Here is a 17,535-nt window from a genome sequence, read left to right on the forward strand (position 1 = left end):
AAAACAACGAGAATACAGAAAATGTGCTTAGACCTCCATCTAGTGGTTATATTATAGAATTAAAGGAGAAATTACATATGAGACAGCTTTATAACTGAAATAGACAAGTTTAATATAACTATTCTGATAAGTGTATATTTCCAACGTCATGTTTGTGTTATCCGTTTCTGTAAGTTTTTGTGACGTGTTTCAGAAAGATAATCGCTTAGACAGAGTAATAGTTTATTTTCATCTTAACCGGACATCACAGTTGATCAGTGAAATAATTCATAATTCAATATATTGATACCGATTTCTTTATCAACTGTTTGTTCAATTGAGACATAAGGGGTGATTTCAAAGCATTTTGAAAGTGACACACTTCCTTCTGCCAGTTGGTGGCGCTATAACTTTGACTCACAATAGTCACATCCACGCGACCGGCCTCTTCAAGTGAAGAAACTGCTTAAGTTTCATCGAGATCAAGTAATGTATGCAGAAGTTATAACACACTTCCTTGCTGTTTAAGCTTCATTTATGTGCTTTTTGAGCTTCAAAGTTCTTGTGCAATGTGTTCCACATTCAAACCAAAATATCTGACTCTAGGTCAAAGTATGAAACCAATACCCCACTTTTGTCTGAAGGTGGCGCTACTGAGCCCCTGCACCAGGCATCAAAAAAGAAAATTCAAGTTTGAAGAGCTGCCGCGACAGCAGTATTTAAGATATCAATAATTCTTTCACACGTCTACATCTGCCGTGTGTTTACATTATACACCTAAAGTTTGAAGTAAATCGTGTAACAATAAGTGGGTGATTTTAAAGCATTTTGAAAGTGACACACTTCCTTCTGCCAGTTGGTGGCGCTATAACTTTGACTCACAATAGTCACATCCATGCGATCGGCCTCTTACAGCGAACACACCGCTGAAGTTTCATCGAGATCAATTAATGTATGCAGAAGTTATAACACTCTGACTGTTTCTCGTTCTCGGCATCATTTCGTTTCCTCGCCACGGCCAAACCGTTGGAGATATCAAAAATCTGCCGGCAATTTTTCATGGTCAATGTCTTGACATCATGCTGACCGAGTTTGGTGGCGATTGGTGGAATTCTCTGGGAGGAGTATTCCAAATTCCATTGCGTGCGTTTTCAAACAACCCTAAATAGACGGTTTCCTGTTGGTCTGGGGTAAAAAGTAAAAGTATGAAGGATATATGAAATGATGAGATCTATATGTGTACCGAGTTTCATATTATTACATGCAAGCGTGTTTGAGTTATAGACCAAGTTTTCGGCCCCTGTTCCAGGGGCGCTGTCGAGCCCCTGCCACGCCCGGTACCAGCTTCAGGCCGGCCCTAATGACCGCAGGTTCTGACCCGTGTGCAAAGTTTCAAGAGTTTTTGAGCATGTTAAGAGCCCCAAAAGTGCCCCGTAAGTCGTAAAAATAATAATAATAATAATAATAATAATAATAATAATAATAATAATCCTAACGAAAACAATAGGGTCCTACGCACTTTGTGCTTGGGCCCTAATAATAATAATAATAATAATCCTAACGAAAACAATAGGGTCCTACGCACTTTGTGCTTGGGCCCTAATAATCCTAACGAAAACAATAGGGTCCTACGCACTTTGTGCTTGGGCCCTAATAATCCTAACGAAAACAATAGGGCCTTTCCTTTTCAAGGCTTGGGCCCTAATAATAATCCTAACGAAAACAATAGGGCCTTGCCTTTTCAAGGCTTGGGCCCTAATAATAATAATCCTAACGAAAACAATAGGGTCCTACGCACTTTGTGCTTGGGCCCTAATAATAATAATAATAATAATCCTAACGAAAACAATAGGGCCTTGCCTTTTCAAGGCTTGGGCCCTAATAATCCTAACGAAAACAATAGGGCCTTGCCTTTTCAAGGCTTGGGCCCTAACTATTAATGTTCCTTTATTTATTCAACTTGACCAGTTCAGTGTATTGTTGGCACTCAGACGTATGTTCTATGCACTTGTTTTGATAGCGGGAAACAAGATACAGTTGTAGTTTCAACATTATTTGTACTTCAGATATTCCTCTTTAAAAGACAGAGTATCAGCTGTAAAATGACCCACATTTGGTTATTGGACCATTGAAAATGTGTTTTTTTAACAATTTACTCATGGAGCCACATTGAAAGCCTCATATCTCTGGGAACAAACCATACTGGGCCTTACAAATGGAGATCCAGAAAGGAAAGTTTGTTTTGAAGATCAGAACTAATACACACTGACCACTGCAGCACATTCCCTCTAGTGTGTGTGTGAGTGTGAGTGTGAGTGTGTGTGTGTGTGTGTGTGTGTGTGTGTGTGTGTGTGTGTGTGTGTGTGTGTGTGTGTTTACTGAAGGAATATTCCGGGTTCAGTTCAAGTTAAGCTCAATCAACATCATTTGTGGCGTAATATTGATGACCACAAAAATGAATTTCGACTCTCGTCCCTCCTTTTCTTGAAAAAAAGCTAAACTCGAAGTTACAGAGAGACACTAAACACAACGAAAGTCAGTGGAGCCGTGACGTCAAATTGAACTGCAGTCAAGTGGGCCGCACGTTGAAAATAAACGGTCAAGCCAGCCGCACATCTTTTTTTAGTATGCGCGTCCAATCGTGTACTTACGGTATGGGTGCTGAAAGAGGTCAAACTTGACTTTTAGACTCTATTTTCTGCTATTTTCCATCTTATTAGGACACAAATAATATATTTGTTTTTTACTATTTTAATGTTTGTATGCCTAAATATGATTAACATTAATTATTACATAATTTATTCATGTTCATATTCATTTTAATTATCATACATCCTTAATAATTTTACATTTTTATTTTTATTTTTAATGTTTATATATACTATCTATCTATCTATATATATATATATATATATATATATATATATATATATATATATATATATATATAGTATACATTAATTATTATAATATATTTATTAATGCTAATGAAATGTAGTATTAATGTTATTTATCATACATTTATTTTCCATTTTTATTGTTGATTTAATTATCATATATCATGTATTAATATTTATTTACTTATTTTTAATGTTTATATATATAGTATACATTAATTATTATAATATATTTATTAATGCTAATGAAATTAATTACCATACATTAATTATCATACATATATTTTACATTTGTATTGTTGATTTTAATGTTTGTGTATATATAAAGTATACATTTAATTATTATACATCATGTATAAATTTGTATTTATTTACTTACATTTTTCATGTTAATGTAAATGACAAATATGATATAACAGGCTTTTGGTGGCTTTAATCTGTCAATTATCCATGAATTGCATATATGAACAATAAAAACCTGATCTATGAAATATGCTTGCATACCTGTTGAATGAAACACAAATGATATTTAAAACAAACGCACACACACACACACACACACACACACACACACACACACACACACACACACACACACACAATTTATATATACAAGTATGTTATATTACTGTATAGTTTTGGAGAAAAGGCAAACTCACCCCATCAACCATGTCTCATTTTCAAACACTCATAAAAAGTGTTCCTTCATAGGTTTGCTCATTCTTTCAATATATTGCTGTTCAGAGTGACTCTGACTATTACTGTAATTATTTTCAAGTCATTTTACTGTATAGTTTTGGAGAAAAGTAAAGGCAAACTCATAGTTTGCATTATGATGTGCATCTGGTCTTCTTGTGAGCTCGCGCATATTTGCATTGCTTTAACCCCTCGTTGTAAGTCCCGCCTTCTTGCACACCAATTGGTCAGAGGCCAAATTCCTGCCTGTCAATCTCTCCGCTAACGCGTGGCCCCTCGCGTGTTGTGTTCGCGTAACGTCGTGGTGGAGCTCAAAGAAAACTACCACAAATCGTCATAGAGACGTGGGTTCGAATCCAGCTCTGGAGTACAAATCTTTATATAATCTTGTGAAGTTTCGTGCCTGACGATACACACATAAGAAATATTTGTAAAGTTCTTATTGTTTGTGTCACTATTAAAACGATTGTTACAAATAATGAAACATGGACTGGAATAAATGGTCTAACAATTCTTCTGATGTGTCATTAATATTGGACAATTTTATTTTTGAATCAGTACTATTTCTTTGATGTATGATATAAATGGCGTAACAATACTTTTGGTATATTAATAATACCGGAAAATGCTATTTTTAATCTGTACTATAAACATGTGATTTTATGTTTTAAAATGTCTTGTCTACGAGCAAACATGTGAGTATTGTTATATTGTACAAGTTGTTTTTTGTCACCACCATTAAAATGCTTGCTTCTACTATAAATAAAAAAATATACAGTAATTGCAAGAATTCTTTAATTTTAAACCGATTTCAGTGTCAGAAGTTCATAAAGCCCTTAGAGACATTGATCACAAAAAGTCAGCAGGTATAGATAATCTGGATCCCTTTTTGTTAAAAGTGGCAGCTGATATTATTGCTGAGCCCATTGCGTATATTTTTAATTTGAGTCTTCTTCCCATCAGAATTGAATAATTACCGTCCAATATCAAAACTCTCTGTTCTGTCAAAGATTTTGGAATCATTTGTGAATGTACAGTTAAAACAGTATTTAGCTGACAAAAACATTTTAAATAATTTTCAGTCAGGGTTCAGAAGTGGCCATAGCACTATTACTGCTGCTACTTTAGTGACAAATGATATTATTGGGGCCTTAGATAAGAAGCAACACTCTGCTGCATTATTTATTGATCTTTCTAAGGCATTTGATTCAGTTGATCATGGATTGTTATTGACTAAACTACGTTCAGTTGGTTTAAGTGAGAAGGCAGTTGCATGGTTCCAAAATTATTTTGTAGATCGTACTCAATGTGTTTATGCTGAAGGTTATAAATCTGATTTTCTTGAGATAACTAAAGGTGTCCCTCAAGGATCAATCTTAGGACCCATTTTGTTTTCAATTTTTATAAATGATTTGGATAGAGATGTTCAAGCCAAATTACATTTATACGTGGATGATACAGTAGTCTACACCCAGGCTTCAACCATTTCTGTAGCAGTGCAGGAACTTCAGACTGCATTTCAGGCATTGCAAAACACATTACTGAGCCTAAAACTGGTTTTAAATACACAGAAAACAAAGTTTATGGTCTTCTCAAAAGCTCGAGCACAGCTATTTGACAACTATGGCCTCTTGTCCTTAGATGGGAAATCAATTGAGAGAGTGTCTTCATACAAGTATTTGGGGATATGGATAGATGATAAGCTTACCTTCAATGAACATATTACTGTTTTAGTCAAGAAACTTAAAGTCAAGCTCGGCTTTTATTTTAGAAATAAATCTTGTTTTACTTTTAGTGCTAAGAAGAAACTTGTGGAAGCTACTTTTCTGCCTGTAATTGATTATGGAGATATTTTGTACATGCATGCTGCATCTTCCATCTTGAGTCATGTTGATTCAGTTTACCATGCATCACTACGATTCATAACAAATACAAAGTACCTTACCCATCACTGCATTCTTTATGATTTAGTTGGTTGGACATCACTTAAAATTCGTAGACAACAGCACTGGTATATCTTTATTTATAAAGCTATACTTGGCAAACTTCCACTGTACCTCTGTAAACTCCTCTCTGTCTGCTCTGGTACCTATCAGCTACGCTCCTCAAAGTGGTTGCTTTTTAACGTGCCACGAGTTACAACCAAATTGGGAAGAACTGCTTTCTCTTATTTAGCACCTTGGGGGTGGAATAATCTACAAAAAGAGCTAAGTTTAGAAACCCTTATGTCCATAAATGAATTTAAAACTACTGTAAAGAGTGTTGTGATGGAGACATGTTCTTGTTTTTCTTAGGAGTCTCATTGTGTTCTTTGTGTACGTCTTTTATCATGAAAATGTAATTTGGTGTTTGTTATGTATGTATTTGTTGTGATTTGGCTGTTACCTTGGCCAGGTCTCTCTTGTAAAAGAGATTCTGAATCTCAATGGGACCTCCTGGTTAAATAAAGGTATAATAAAAAAAAAAAAAAAATTGCAAATATATCTCAATAATAATAAGGTGATGACAAATACATTCAAACTTGTTTGAATAAAAATGTGTAATGAAAAAACTAACATATTATAGGATATACTCTATATAATTACAGCAGTGCAGTTTGTAAACAATATATACACAATATAATTAGGTATTAATTAGACAATCAAACGCATGAAATAAATGTTACATTATAACAATAATAATATAAAACTGTGCAAATGAGTAATCACCATCTTTAAAATGCTTGATTTGCAACTGTAAGTATATTGTAAATATAAGTGCAAATATAAAAAATTTAATAACGTGAGCACAAATGCTTACAAGCCTGTTGATTATTTATTTTTTTTTTTTTCACAGTTTTTGCCGAGAGTCAATAACACTCATTTTACCGGTTATATATTTACAGCAATGCAATTTGTTAACATAAAGCCAAAATAATATATTATTTACATGATTAGGCTTTATTTAGATAATTCTTGCGCCTCATTGGTCAATTCTTCGAACACTCCAAGTAGCGGTACCGGCTGTGATTGGTCAATTCCAGTATCCAGGTAGAAACAATCGTCTGATTGGTTCATATTTCGAATATTCTTGGTAGCGATGCGTGCAGTGATCGCGTGCAGTGATCGCGTTGACTATGTATGGAACGGCCCTAAGCGGCTGCTTAGGTCCCACGTGGCCACCAGGGGGCCCCCCAAGAGCACATGAAATGACAGTTTGATTTGTTGTGTGTGATATACTGACAATGGACAACGGTAATTATACAAAAACGCAATATTATGTTAACGGGCTGCAGGATGCAAACACATTCAGACAGCAAACCAGCAATGTCACAAAAAAGGACATATCCTCTGGTGCAGAGAAATGGAAAAAGATGAAAACAGAGTAAGAGTATAAACGGCACGATAAAGTTATGTTAAGTAGCTATATGTTACGAGCTAACATTAGCTGGCTAGTTCGTTAACATAGCCTATGTAGCATATCTTCTGTTTTTTAGGAAAGTTTGATTAAACATCCGTAAATAGCCTTGACATCTTAATATATTATAGTACAACATATGTTATTGTCTTCAGTGTAAAAATAACTTTCCTAGGTATGTATTTTTTTGTAATAAAAATATGCTTCCGTTTCATAAACTTGGTACTGATAACAACTTTACATTATTTACATTAGTCTACCATTTTGGGGTCTTTGCTATTATATTCCAATATCATTATGCCTCAGTTAGCTTGTTATAGATTAAGAGTTGTTTTAGGAGTACAGATGACTTGCTGCTGTGTATAATAATTTGTGTTGAGAAAATAACATTCTGTTCTGTCAAATATGTACTCAAAACTTCCCTAGGAGCACTGTTGAAATGTTTTGGAGGTGAGGCACAACCGATGCCACCTGCCCCAAGTTCCAGTGCTACAGCTGATGATGATTTTTCAACAATCCCAGATCAATATATTTATATGGATAAACCATGCCTTTTGTGAGACCTTTTATTTAGTTTCTGACGGACAGTTGCATTACCTTAGGCTAGCTGTTATTATTATTATTTTCATCTTTCATCAGGTCCATCCTCTGCAGACGAGGAGCACTTTCCAGCACCGGCATCCACTGATCCTGCTGTTCCTTCCATATCTGTTTCAACCTCAGCGGCCCCATTGCAACTTCCAGCCTACACCATGGATCAGCAGCTCCTCCAGTTGACCCGGCTGAGTGGTCATCTATCCTGTCCGACTCAGAAAGGACTGATCTGGTAAGCAGAGGGCCACTGCCTATAAAGGAAAACATCCCATTCCCTGAAAAACCTGATGGCCGAAGCTTCCACTACACCTACAGAAAAGTAATTAATGGGGAAAAAATGTAAGTGGAGCTGGCTCACTTATTCAAAACAGCTTCTGCTGCAAATTGTTCTCTAGGAAGTCCACAAAACTGGTAACGGAGGGATAACAAGACTGAGTAAATATAGGTGTGCTACTGTTACAATTAAAACCATAGAAGGGTAAAATCATGCCAGGCAGACATTGGTATGTTGTAAGCAACACAGCTACAACTATTACAATTGATAAGGGGTGTGTTACAATTACAGTGTGCGAATAATCAAGCATTGACAATATTCAATCATATTGGCGGCACCGAGGGGCCCCCAAATAAAATTCTGCTTGGGTCCCCATAAAGGCTTGGGCCGGCCCTGCTGGAACCATTAAGGAACCGGAATTGTTATTCCTTATGATTCCCATCCCTAGGTGGGACTGATACGTATATCAATTACGTGCAGAGGCTGCACTCTAGTGGCGGCCTTGCGTATTGCACGCATAAATACATGGGCTCTGTGGCATTTTTTACTTATTAAACACAGTAGATTAAAAAAATACTGTTTTCACTGCCTCAGTTGTTCATCAATTAGAGCTACATAGTCCCACCGCTTTCTCTTAAAAGTATCAACCCTGTTCTTTCTCTTCAGTGTTTTTCTAGCTTTTGATCTAGAAACTGAGGAATCTTACATGAATGAACAAATAGGTCATATAGGCTTCTACTACCTTACCACTAGCTCTTTTATACTGTGTGTATGCAGGAGAAAATCCTTATAATTACACTTAGGGCCATTTATCTCTACATAAAAACCCCTAAAAACGTAAAGACTAGAAAGTAGACAACACTGATTCAAGTGTGGCTATTTAAAGACTTTTTGGAAACCTTTTCAAACTACATTATGAATGAGAATGTTAAAGTGCACATTGTGTTTAAGTGTTTTAAGAACGCAGGACTGATCTTGAAGTCAAGCCATAGACATATAAAACACGCCTATGACTTCCTGAGACTCGACCGTGTTTTCACTACCTCGGTTGTTCTGAAACGAGAAACTTCCTGGTGCCACAGCCCTCTGTGCTCTTCTGTAAATCAAGAGACCGGTCTTTGTCACAGGGTGAGGCATTGTGGGGGATGGTACGAGACACGTAACAAAGAGCTCCACAACGTCACATTCAGAGGTCCAATCACAGTCTAGAGAGAGCAGGCTCTTTTGTATACGATCTGTAGCCCAGAGGAATACTACAGTAAACCTCCACAAAACTGTGTTTATTTTATTTATTTATTGTTACTGGTTTTTAAGGTCTACAGGTTTATGTGTGCGTTTTACCATAACACTGGCCAAAGCATCAAACATACCACAGCGAGAGGGTCCTGGCGTTCAGCTCAAACAGCTGTATGGGCGCCCGAGCCATCAGCCTCTGGTGGCCCAGCACAAGGTCCCGGATGTGCTGGTACCGAAGCAGTATGCTGTCCCACCGCGACCTCCGGGCACCGCGCGCACGGCTGCCCGAGGGGATCAAGCGGCAGAGCTGGGTGCATACTGCCTCTACCAGCCGGCTTGCGCTGGGACTGCTGGCAGGTCCAGAGGTCTCTCCGACCAGGCAGCTGTGGACAATGGACAAAAACAATGACAGATATGAGCATGATAATGGCCAACATTACACAGAGCAGCTTGTGTGTACATCAGGGAAATGTATGATGGAAGTGTAGCCTTACCGCCTCAAGCTTTCCACACCAGGTATACTGGTGCGGCTTGGCTTCGCTGCCATGAAGCGCCCCTGAGCTGGCCTGTCCCTGTAGCGGGGAGGGTAAACTACTCGGGCCCTGTCGTACGGTGACAGGGCCTCGTAGAGCCTGATAAGCTCATCTACCCTCCCCTCGGACAAGGCTGGGTCGTGACGCAACCCCACCAAGGCCGTGGCCAACTGGACCACGGCCAGGTACCCCGGCTGGTCATCTGGTCCTCTGTAGTCCTGCAGACACACAAGAAGAGATGGAAAACAATAAGTCAGTTGGATGGAACAGAGCGAGCGCAGTTTTTGGTGATGCGAGATGCACTGCAGTCGCAGACCACAAAGCGGTGGCGTGCTTACCTCAGCAGCCCGCTGAGGCTCTGGCGAGGACCGGCCGGGGGAGTGGGGTGCGGGCTCGGGGGCACCGGTCGGACTGGATGGCTCGGGCGCGGGTGCGTCAGCCGGTCGCCCTGACCGCGGGTCCGTCTGAGGAGCTGGGAACTCGCCAGGCACGTGGAGGGTGAGGTCCTCCACCTCCTGCTGGCCGTCGGCGAGCTCGTCATCCTCAACGAGTTGGGGAACGTCCCCCCCCCGCGTCCGGAATGTCAGGGTCCAAGCTGACGTCCTGCAGCACTCTGCCCGTCTGGGAGTACAGGTACTCGATGCCGATGAGTTCCCCTGAAGTACAACAACAACAGTCAGTCAGGTACAAATATCATTCAGTGTGGACACGTGTAAGCGCGGTGGCTTGAGTGTTCTTACCAGTGTACTCCCTGGGCTTGGTGTAATCCTTGACCACACTCATGCCAAGCACCCTTTGGCTGAGCTGGTCAAGGGAGTGCTGCAGGGGGCCATTGTAGGAGCGGAGCAGCGGCCGTCCCTCCTGTGCCACGGACGCCGCCCTGTCCGCGTTCCACCGCGTCAACCCCTCCAGGAGAAATGCCTGGAAGTGCCAGGGATTGGCACTTTCTCCTGAGGAGGAACACAGATCTGTTTAGCAGTTTATTCAGTGCACACAATGTGAATGACAGCGAGTCCATGACAGTGAAAGATTGACATGACAGTGAAACATGTGGTCCACCTGGAATGAAGCGGTTGAGATGCAGGTGGAACGACTCCAGGGACGTGGAGCCTCGTGCACAACGGTACACCGGCAGGCTGATCCCCCCCTTGGTCACCCTGCCGGTCTCAGTGTACAGCTCCACGCCCGGCGGGTCCTGGATGCAATGGAGGTGGCGCCGCTGCTCCGTCCAGATCTTCTGGATGCGGTCTTGGTCCAGCAGGGAAATCCCCATGGTGTCTCGTCCGTTGGCACCGCCGAAGGTTTCCAGGAGGTCACCGATCAGCCGCTCCGTCTCCGCCGCTCCGCAGCGTGCGGCGACGGCAATGGAGAGCCATATTCTTGCGGCTGACGTGCCTCCACACTCCGGCGTCGGACGAGAAGGTCATCCCCTGCGCCTCAAGCATCCTCTTCTTTGCGTTGAGCAACCGGGCTGCGTCCTCTGGGTCCCACAGGAAGATGCACGAAGACAGCTGCTGCAGGAAGGGTTTATACAGCTGGTGGCTCTCGGTGGTGACACCTGTTATGGAAAAATGCATGTTATATCAAGTTATGGAACCATGACGTCTCTTACTGTGATGCTGTTTGTTTAATTATTGTTTTTGCCACAACACACCTGACGCGAACCGCCGCATCAGGTGCCAGATGTCCAGCCGGACCACCAGCTTGTCCCATTTCCTGAACATGTCAGCTGTCTTGGATCCCCCGTGGGACGAACAACAGTCCCGGTCAACGTAGAGGAGCTGAGGCGGCTCCACCCCAGCGTCCCGATACCGCCGCATTAACCCCGCAGCCATGGACAACAGGCCGGCACCCTCGGCGTCCGTGAGCACGGACATGAGCACCTGTCCGTGCTCGTTGCCGACGTTCGTTGCCCACGCTGCGGTCTGGGCGGCAGCACCGGCGAACTTCCGGGTCACCTGTTTGAAAGAACAAAGCATCTCAGTAAGGCTGCACGCACATAGCCAGAGCATGATACTCCGTTTGCGCTATAGCACCACATTTACCTTCTTGGTCGAATGCATCTTCAGGACCGTTCCGAAGACGGAGGTGACCCGGGCCTTCATGTCCTCCAGGCGGGAGAGGATGTCGTGGCAGTACACCATTAACAGCCACGCGTACTGGGGCACGGGTGGCGGTTTTGGTGGTGGGGTGCACATGCGCACGACACCCCGCGACGTGAAGGGCTCCATGACGCTGAGGTAGTGTATGGACTGCCGCATCCAGGCCTCTGTGTGTGCCTCACAGAGTTTTTTGTACAGCTGCGTGGCGCTGTTCCCCAGAGTACGCTCACGCAGCTGGATGATAACCCGCCGGTCGCAGGCAAGCCTACAGAGAGGAGCACATCATGTGTTACAGAAGAGCCACACACAGACAGACCGAGGGGCTGCGTGACAGTGTTCAGACAGCTACTTACTTGTAGGTGAGGATTGCAGGGAAGAGGGCGCGATGCCCCTCTCCCAGCTGACTCACGACCTCCTGCGACCAGGCAGCTACCTTCCTCTTACACCGACGGCACTCCAGGTACTCGGTGACCATCAAGTACCAGCCGTCGAAGTCCAGGACCCTCCGGATGGTCCTGTAGAGCCCGCACTTGGTGAGGGCCCTTTTACAGCATGTCGGCCGGACGCCCCACAGACGCAGGGGCGTCCAGAGGAACAGCCGACACGCGAAGAAGGCAGCTGGTGAGGCGGGTGGCTGAGTGTAACTCGGCCGGGGCTGGGGGGGTCCCACCACAGCTTGAGGTCTGTGGTGAGTTTGCTCCTCCCCTCGCTGTCTGTCCTAAACAGCTCCCGACCGATCCACTCCTGCTCTTCCACGGTGAGAGCTGTCCGCCAGCTCTCAGGCAACCGGGACTGTGAGGGGAAAAAAAAACACACAAACAAACAAACAAACAAACAAACAAACAAACTGTCAGGAGGCTGAGAGGAGGTGCTACATGCAGTTTGACAGTCAACTTCACTGAGTTGTGCCGTCCATGAGTACGGGCACGGTGTGTGTGTGTGCGTGCGTGCGTGCGTGTGTGTGTTTGTACCTCAGCCGAAGCAGGAGTGGGTGTTGCGGGCTGCTCCACTTTCCTCTCCTTCCTCTTCCTCTTCGCCGGCGCTGGTGCCAGGGTGGCCTCTCCAGATGGCGTCTCCTTCACGGAGACGCGACGGGGCTCCTCCCTGGTCAACCCCGGAGCCCGAGCCGGAACCGCGAGCGTAGGTGGAGCAGCCGCTACTCGAGGCGGTGGGGGGGGGATGGAGGACAATGCCGGAGGAGGTGGAGATGGAGGCCTCACCACCAGCGGGAGAGTCTGAAGGACCTGTACGTGAGCTTCAGACACATTCACACACAACAAAATGGCATCAGCACAATGATAGTCATGGGGCAACACACAGCCAGGCAAGACTAAGTGAGTCTGAGTGTTGATGACGTGCAGCATGGCAGTGATTAGATGACGTGCAGAATGCCAGTGATAGGGCAGATGGTTTAGTGCTACAAGGTGAATGCCAAGAGATGCAGCAGGGCCAAGGGAAGTAGACATGTGAAGGTGGTTAAGCAAATCTACATTGCCACTACGTGCTACACATCTACCACCGACAAAGACGGCTACATTACCTGCCAAACCTACCTTTGGTCTTCAAGCATCAGCTGTAGAGACCAGTAAATGAAACCATTACAGTTAATACAAAAATACCGGCAGAAGAATATATATTGAGGGCAAATGTTACAGGGTGACGTGTCCAGTGTGGTGCCAGTTACCCGTTTCTAAGTCAGTGGCCATCTGGACCAGTTCCTTGTCCGTCACCTCTGTGGGGGGGGGCGGCGGCGGAACCGAGGGGCGCTGGTCTCTGACGGATGTAGACACCGCTGTGGGGTGGGAGGGCAATGGTTAGTTAATCCTGTACACTGAACCACTGTTGCGTTAAAGAGAAAGAAAGAGATCTACCTGGAACTGCAGGCCGTGCTGGTGTGGTCATCAGCTTCCTGACCTTTGTCTGCAGCTCACCTGGGGCCATTGGACGCCTTCCCAGTAGGGCCGAGAACATGGGAGCGATCGGCTTGCGTGGCGGCAGCGTGGTGGAAGCAGCGGCCTTGCTGGGGCCACTGCTGGTGGTGGTGCTGCTGCTGCTGCTGGGAGGTGGGGGGGTAGCAGCCGCCTCTGCCGACCGCTCCTTGTCCCGGCCCAGGATGTACTTCCTGGCGGCGTCCATCGAGGTCCCAGGCTGCGGTGTCTTCCGCCGTAGCCACTTGACAAAGCTGCAAGACAATGATCAAAGATTAACACGCATATCAACAAGTCACAGCACCCTGTCAACAGTACACTGCCCTTCACCACAACAGGACTTACGTCTGGTGCTTCTTCTCCGTGGAGTCGTACAGGTCCTTCAGGGTGGCCTCCTTGTAGTCCCCAAAGCCAACAAGCGCCTCGCCCTCACACCCGGGCAGAGTGGCGCGAGCCCGGGCCTCCTCGTGCACCCGGTGGTACCTCAGCTGCTCAGCAAAAGCAGGGTGGGCGCACGAGTACCGGGCGAGTGCGTCCTTGTTGGCCATAAGGGGGCTGTCGGAGGCACTTTTCTCCCACTCCCGCTGGTGGCTGGCAACCAACTGCGTGGTGTAGCCCACGTCGTTCTCCAGGAGCCAACGGAAAGTTTGACCCTGGTACTTACCAAACTGGATGCTGTGGCAGCCCAGCACCAGCATGGGGTTACCAGGGTCACCGCCCTTGGAGACGACGTGGGCTTGGGCCTCCTTCTCCACCTCCTCTGGCTTCTTGGCCCTCGCAGCAGCGGCGGTCCCGCGTGGCCTCTTGGCGGCGATGAAGGCCACCGCCTCATCAGAGGCCCGCAGGACAAGCTGCTGCGAGGCCGTCAGACTGAATTTTGCAAAATCCATCTCTACAATGACACAGCACAGCATTAAGCGAGCATTACAGGTTAAACTACATGTTAATTGCCATATTAACAGGACTATCACACATAAGATTAATGATATACTAGTACTACACATTCACTATTGAAATATTAACGTTAACAAATTAACATAACGTAACACAACAGGTAAATAATGACCCCAGGGTCAGCCCCCTATGCACTGGCAGCCATTAAACAAACAGGCTTATTGTTAATGCATAAAACTTACACTTTATATTTTGATTTCACGTGGTGATATTATGATCTTAAGGGTCTAAAGATATTAACTGTATGGTCTTTTCATAATTTAATTTTGTTTTCATGTTGTCCCATTAATTTCCAATGCATTGCATTACATTACATGTTAACGATCTCTCAAAATGTATTTAATCTTTGATCAGACTACCTGGTTATCTTCATTAGACCATGTAGATGTAGTTACTACAGTTTGGAGTCGAAATTCAAAGTGCAAATATGGTTTAAATGTGTAAACAGGACGCCTGACGTTGACGTTAATTAACTAACACACGTTAAAACGTTCAACAAACGCTACACAATTACGAGCTGCTGATTGGCCCAAAACCGAAAACGTTCAACGAAAACGTTCAACAATACGAGCTGCTGATTGGCCGGCATCCAGAGAACATTGCTGGGCAACTCCGCCCTCATTCTGATGAGGATGTTGTCCTACAGGGCTTGGAAAGCACTACAGCCTTTGGAACAGGAAAAAATACTTTAGGGGAATTACAGTAATTGTCTATTGAACTTATTAGTTTATTGTACGTACAGTAAGGGAGTTATTGTGAAAATTTCACCTGTAGTAAGTCAGTATGGTCACTAGGAAAGCACTACAACCATTGGAACAGGAAAAAAATACTTAAGGGGAATTACAGTAATTGTCTATTGAACTTATTAGTTTATTGTTCGTACAGTAAGGGAGTTATTGTCAAAATTTCACCTGTAGTAAGTCAGTCTGATCACTAGGAAAGCACTACAGCCTTTGGAACAGGAAAAAATACTTTAGGGGAATGACAGTAATTGTCTATTGAACTTATTAGTTTATTGTACGTACAGTAAGGGAGTTATTGTGAAAATTTCACCTATAGTAAGTCAGTCTGATCACTAGGAAAGCACTACAACCATTGGAACAGGAAAAAAATACTTTAGGGGAATGACAGTAATTGTCTATTGAACTTATTAGTTTATTGTACGTACAGTAAGGGAGTTATTGTCAAAATTTCACCTGTAGTAAGTCAGTCTGATCACTAGGAAAGCACTACAGCCTTTGGAACAGGAAAAAATACTTTAGGGGAATGACAGTAATTGTCTATTGAACTTATTAGTTTATTGTACGTACAGTAAGGGAGTTATTGTGAAAATTTCACCTGTAGTAAGTCAGTCTGATCACTAGGAAAGCACTACAGCCTTTGGAACAGGGAAAAAATACTTTCGGGGAATGACAGTAATATTTTCTTGAACTTATTAGTTTATTGTACGTACAGTAAGGGAGTTATTGTCAAAATTTCACCTGTAGTAAGTCAGTATGGTCACTAGGAAAGCACTACAGCCTTTGGAACAGGAAAAAATACTTTAGGGGAATTACAGTAATTGTCTATTGAACTTATTAGTTTATTGTACGTACAGTAAGGGAGTTATTGTGAAAATTTTACCTGTAGTAAGTCAGTCTGATCACTAGGAAAGCACTACAACCATTGGAATATAAATATAAAAAACACTATAGGTGAATTACAGTTTATTACATAAACATATGTAATAAACACATGTAATAATGTTTATTACATAAATATATTTGATAATTGTACAGTAAGGGAGTTATTGTCAAAATTTCACCTGTAGTAAGTCAGTCTGATCACTAGGAAAGCACTACAGCCATTGGAACAGGAAAAAATTATTTGATTATTGTACTGTTTGGGGGGTACAGTTGTAAGACCCAGGACCAGATAATATGATGAAAGAAGACCAGGAGTCGTGAAATTCAATCAAATAAGTAAAATTTTACTGAAGAAGAGTTTGCAGTTAAATTGGTAGAGCCAGCGTCAAAGTCACAAGAAGGTCGCAAGCCAACTCCACCTTACAAACAAATCTCACACAAGTATACCTTTTCCAAGGACATGCATTACATAATCGTTTACTTCTGATTGGCTAAGACAACATAAAGTCTAAACAATTATACATTTTTGATAGATAAGTGGGTATATCACCGTTAATCAGAATATTTGTCGTCCATTTCCGAGATTTAAGTCCGTGGTGACCTTCTTCCAGGGTCCGAGAATGTTTTAGGCTATATCACAAAGTTCAGAACCTGCAAAGAATATCAAACGCACACACACAGAACACTGACAAACAACAGTTCTCTTCGAGGCTGAAGAAGGCCTGAGCTCATTATCAGAAGAGCAGTCCACCTTAACAGGCTGATAAAACATTTCACTCCAGGAAAGCAGGAACAATAATATGCCCCTTTACTCCAATCCCTAAAGAAATACGCGAGATGTTCACTTAATGAAAATAAGGTGAAATCATGTATAAATTGCCCCTCAAACTTATACAAGTCAACTAAGACAGATATATAGATGCAGATATGTGGATATTGTTGTGAAATATGCAATTATTGTATTCTAATCATGGCTTTTGGTATATGAAGTATTTATGGGTCATAGTAAACCACAATTGTAACTAATAAAAAGTGTTTTTATAATGAAAGGTACCATAAGTAGTTGTTAAACAATTTATTTAGAAAGTGTTTACTGTAAAACACTTGTATTAATAATCATTGTAACCATATATTGAGAAAATAGTTTATTAAGGAAAACACTGTAACTTGTTTTATAAATATTTTTATTATGAAAATGGTTTATAAAGAAAAACATACCACACTGAATGTTGTAAGCATTTATTAAGCAGATGATGGTGGCAGAGTAGAGAGGAGTTGAAAATGTATTAGAAAGAGCTTTGCAAAAGAAAGGAGAAAAATG

At 42.7% G+C, this 17,535-nt stretch overlaps 1 protein-coding gene across 1 annotated transcript; it reads right to left on the bottom strand.

Annotated features, from left to right (window-relative positions):
- Positions 1–10,776: 10,776 nt before the first annotated feature.
- On the bottom strand, positions 10,777–14,525 carry LOC127653743 (uncharacterized). Its single transcript, XM_052140527.1, has 9 exons — positions 13,981–14,525; positions 13,579–13,889; positions 13,392–13,499; positions 12,679–12,962; positions 12,378–12,499; positions 12,061–12,222; positions 11,651–11,972; positions 11,260–11,563; positions 10,777–11,163 (listed from the first exon to the last, which is right to left on the bottom strand). Exons 1-9 carry the CDS (start codon positions 14,523–14,525, stop codon positions 10,919–10,921), a joined length of 2,403 nt encoding a protein of 800 aa, XP_051996487.1. The 3' UTR covers positions 10,777–10,918.
- Positions 14,526–17,535: the final 3,010 nt, after the last annotated feature.

This window comes from Xyrauchen texanus, chromosome 13 (assembly GCF_025860055.1).
Source record: "Xyrauchen texanus isolate HMW12.3.18 chromosome 13, RBS_HiC_50CHRs, whole genome shotgun sequence".
Classification (NCBI taxonomy): domain Eukaryota; kingdom Metazoa; phylum Chordata; class Actinopteri; order Cypriniformes; family Catostomidae; genus Xyrauchen; species Xyrauchen texanus.